The sequence below is a fragment of the Aptenodytes patagonicus genome, chromosome 12 (assembly GCF_965638725.1).
Source record: "Aptenodytes patagonicus chromosome 12, bAptPat1.pri.cur, whole genome shotgun sequence".
Classification (NCBI taxonomy): Eukaryota; Metazoa; Chordata; class Aves; order Sphenisciformes; family Spheniscidae; genus Aptenodytes; species Aptenodytes patagonicus.
Genome location: NC_134960.1, coordinates 8,412,518 through 8,416,529, shown reverse-complemented (window position 1 = coordinate 8,416,529; position 4,012 = coordinate 8,412,518). Strand labels below are relative to the sequence as shown.

Below are 4,012 nucleotides of genomic sequence, written 5' to 3'. Positions count from 1 at the left end.
CAAGATGAATCGCTGGAAAGCGCCGTTAATCGCTAACATACCTTGGGCCCAAAGCCCCTTCCTGCCCCGCCTCGCTGTGATCGCCACTGCCATGCCCAGGCTGTCCTCACTGGGAGTAACTGGAGCAAAAGCAGGGGTCGGCCCCAGCATCACCCGGCCGGGCTGGGGGCAAAGCACAGGGTCTGGGAGCCATTGCCCTGGGGATCTGTCTCCCGTGGGTGCAGAAGCAAGTGGGACATGCTGTCCACTGCAGGGCCCCACGCAGGGCTCGGGTTTGGGGGCTGCGGTGAAGTACAAGATCCCAGCCCCAATGGGACCCCCTGAGCCCTTTCATGGTCAGGCTGGGACAGGGAAACGCAGGGCAGGTCCCCACTGTCCTATCGTAAATATCTTTGTGTGTGTGGATAGTGTAATTTTTATATATTTATGTGTGTGTGTGCAGTGTCTGTGCACGGATGTGCAGCATACACGTGTGTTTATATGCCACACATGCAATGTGTATGTGTGTATACACAGTATTTGTGTGCAGCACGTGTGTGTATGTCATATATGTATGGTGGCATTGCGTGTGTAGCGTATGTGTGCTGCTGGTGTGTGTATGTAATATATATGGGTGCAGTTAAGCGCATGTGTGTAATGTATTTGTGGGGGGGGTGTGTACAGCGCAGATCGGTGTGCGGTGTATGCATCACCTCTATGTTTGTGGTATGTGTAGGCAACGTGTCTGGTGCGTTTGCGTGAGCAGCGTATGTGCGTGGGGTAACTGCATACGTGTGCAGCGTGCCTGCGCGTGCAGCGTGTATTTGCGCAATGCGGGTGTGTGCTGTACACGCGTGCAGCGTGCCTGAAGGCGTGCAGCATACATCTGCGTGCAGCGTGCATTTGTGCAACGCACGTGTGCGCACGGAGCACGCGTGGGCAACGTGCCCCATGTGCAGGGAGCCCACCCCGCCATCGCTGCCGCCCCCGCCATGCCCAGCCCGGGGGCGCCCAGCCCAGCCTCCCTCCAGCGCCTTCGCCTCCTCCTCTCCCCCATCACCCAACTCACTCAGCGGAGGCTGCTCATGCCCCGGCTCCGGGTGCGGCACCGAGCACCCCGCACTGCCCGGCCCGCTCCGCCGCCTCCCCGCGCTCCGCTCCCACGGGGCCGAGCCTCCCCCGCCCGGGGACGGGACGCACTGGCCCCGGGGCCGGGCGCTCCCCCGGCCAGGGACTCCGGCTCTTGGGAAGCAGAAAGCCCCCGGGTCACTGCGGCTCCGGAGCGCCCGCACGGCCCGGCCCGGCCGTCGGGGGTCCGGGCACCGCGGCTACCCCGCACCCGCTGCCGCCTCTCGTCCCCCGCCGGGCGCGGCGGCTCTCCGTGGGGGCTCGGACACTCCCGCCACGGGAGCGGGGAACCGGAGGGGGTCGAAGCGCGGCGGGGCGGGGGCTGGGGTCCCCCCCTCGGGTCACTCCTCACCCCCTTCTCCCTGCAAGCAAGGAGCGAGCGGGAGGCGAGAGCAAACAGCGGAGGTGTGAGCCCAAATAAACCGAGTCAACAGCGCGGCGCACGCCCCCTCCGCCGCCCCGCTCCCCCCGGGGCCCCCGAGCATCCTCCCCTGCCCATTGGCTCCGCGGCGGGGGGGCCCCCGGCCCTATATAAAGGCAGGCTTGGGAGGCTCCAGAAGGGGTTAAAAAAAAAAACACAAAACAACAAACCCAAAACCCCAAACCCCAACCGCACCAACCCAAACCCCAAAGCCAGCCACCACCATCGCAGCCCCACGCCGGAGCCGCGCTCCCCGCCGCCGCTGCCTGCCGCGCCCGCCCGGCGGGGAGCGCTTCCCGGCCGGCCGCCGCGGCCATGGTGCGCTGCTGAGCGCGGCCCCCGGGGCCAGCGGGGCGGACCATGAACCTGGTGGGGGGCTACCAGCACCACCACCACCACCACCATCACCACCACATGCTGCACGACCCCTTTCTCTTCGGGCCGGCGGCGCGGTGCCACCAGGAGCGCGCCTACTTCCCCGGCTGGGTGCTCAACCCGGCCGAGGTGGCCCCCGAGCTCGCCGGGCAAAGCCCTAGCTACGCCCCCGCCGAGTACGGCCCGGCCGGCCAGGGGCGGCTGGAGGCTCTCAGCGGCCGCCTGGGCAGGCGGAAAGGGGTCGGGGGACCCAAGAAAGAGCGACGGAGGACGGAGAGCATCAACAGCGCCTTCGCCGAGCTCCGCGAGTGCATCCCCAACGTGCCCGCCGACACCAAGCTCTCCAAGATCAAGACCCTGCGCCTGGCCACCAGCTACATCGCCTACCTGATGGAGGTGCTGGCCAAGGACAGCCAGCCCGGGGACACCGAGGGCTTCAAAGCCGAGCTCAAGAAGGCCGACGGCAGGGAGAACAAGAGGAAACGGGAGACGGTAAGAGGCGGGCCGGGACCCCGCTGCCCCGCTCTCCCCGGGCCGGGAGCGGGCGGGGAAAGCCCCGGGGCTCGGGTAAAAAAAAAAACCCTTCGCGGTCCCGCTGGAGCCTTTTTTTTTCCAGCTTAAAAATTAAAAAAAACACCCGTGGGGGGCACCTCGGGGGAGAAAAGCCCGCCCCGACTTGCCCGGAGGGCTCCCGCCGGGCCCCCGGGCGCTTTCCCCGAGGAATAAACCCCCGGGACCGGCCGCGGCGGAGCCTCCCGCCGGTTCGTCCTTCCCCTCTCCCGGCCGCTCTCCCGGGACGAGCGGGCGCGGGTGCGTTTCGGAGCAAGGGCGGCCGCTTCTCTCCCTGCTGCAGCGGGCGGGATGAGGAGGGGAACCCCAAAAAACCCTCTTTATCCTCGGGCTGATAAAAGCCGCTCGGAGCCGCGGGGCTCGGCTGCAGCCCCGAGGCGGGCGCAAGGTGCGGGCGGCCGGCCCGGGACCTCCGCTCCGCTCCTGACCGGTCCTTTCTCCCCCCCCTCTCCCCGTCTCCTCTCCCGCAGCAGCCCGAGGTCTATTCGCAGCCTTTGGGCCACGGCGAGAAGAAGCTGAAGGGCCGGACGGGTTGGCCCCAGCAGGTCTGGGCTCTGGAACTGAACCCCTGAGGGCTGCCCCGCCGCCCCGACGGCGCTCCCCGCTCGCCCCTCCATGTGCAATGTCGGAGAGAGCCCGGCCCGGCCCCCGGAGCCCATCCAGACGCAGGATGCGGGTACCCGGCCCGGCTCCCCCCCGCCGAGACGATGCTCCGCGGGAGACAAGCGGAGGGCGCCTTGCGGGGCCGGATCCTGCCCGCCCCGTCGGGGGCCGTTTCCCCCCTCGCCCCTTCCCCCGTTTGCAGTACTCTTTGCTCCTTCCCGTTGCCAGCAGCGATCGGCGGCTCCTGCCCTCCCGGGCCGGGCTGAAACGGTTTGATTCGTTTGCTGTTGTAAATACGAGCCCCCCCGTCCCCGTCCGCTGCCTGACCGACGTGTGGCTGCGGTGAAACTACCTAGAGGTGCATTTGGGAACACTCCTGTGCCGGGTTTTCTACCTCAGATCTGCATGACCACTTCCCGAGGGACCGGGCGCGCCACACCACGTATTTAAAACTGAATAATTAAAAAAAAAAAAAATTAAATAAAATAAAATTTAAACTTTACGCAAACAGCCTCGGGTCCGACCCCTCCGCCTTCCCCTGCTCCTGAGATCGCGTTGCTGCGGCCGGGCCCCCTGCCCTGCCTGCAGGGGCGAGGGGTGCTGCGGGATTAAGGATGCCCCTTAAGTCGGTGCCCTGCTGTGGGGCTGATCCATGCGAGGGAATTCCCTCCCGTGGGGCTCGGGCAGCTCCGTAGGATCCTCTGGGACTTCTTTATGCTGTGCTTGCTCACCCCAGGAGCTGGCAGGGCTCTGCGAATGTGTACCCGCAGTCTGCCCCAGGGCACAAACGCTGCCCCTGCCCTACAACCCCTTGCCTCCTGACCCAGGAGACCTGCTAGAGGGACCGGACTTGCGTTTGCTTTGGGGAAGGATGGCAGGATCAGGCCTTTACAGCAGCTGGATGGCACGAGCACCGTAGAGCTGTGGAGCCCCAGT

At 66.3% G+C, this 4,012-nt stretch overlaps 1 protein-coding gene across 1 annotated transcript; it reads left to right on the top strand.

Moving 5' to 3' along the window:
* Positions 1-1,888: 1,888 nt before the first annotated feature.
* HAND1 (heart and neural crest derivatives expressed 1) lies at positions 1,889-3,045 on the top strand. Its single transcript, XM_076350233.1, has 2 exons — positions 1,889-2,395; positions 2,944-3,045. The coding sequence occupies exons 1-2, from the start codon at positions 1,889-1,891 to the stop codon at positions 3,043-3,045; spliced, it is 609 nt and encodes a 202-aa protein (XP_076206348.1).
* Positions 3,046-4,012: the final 967 nt, after the last annotated feature.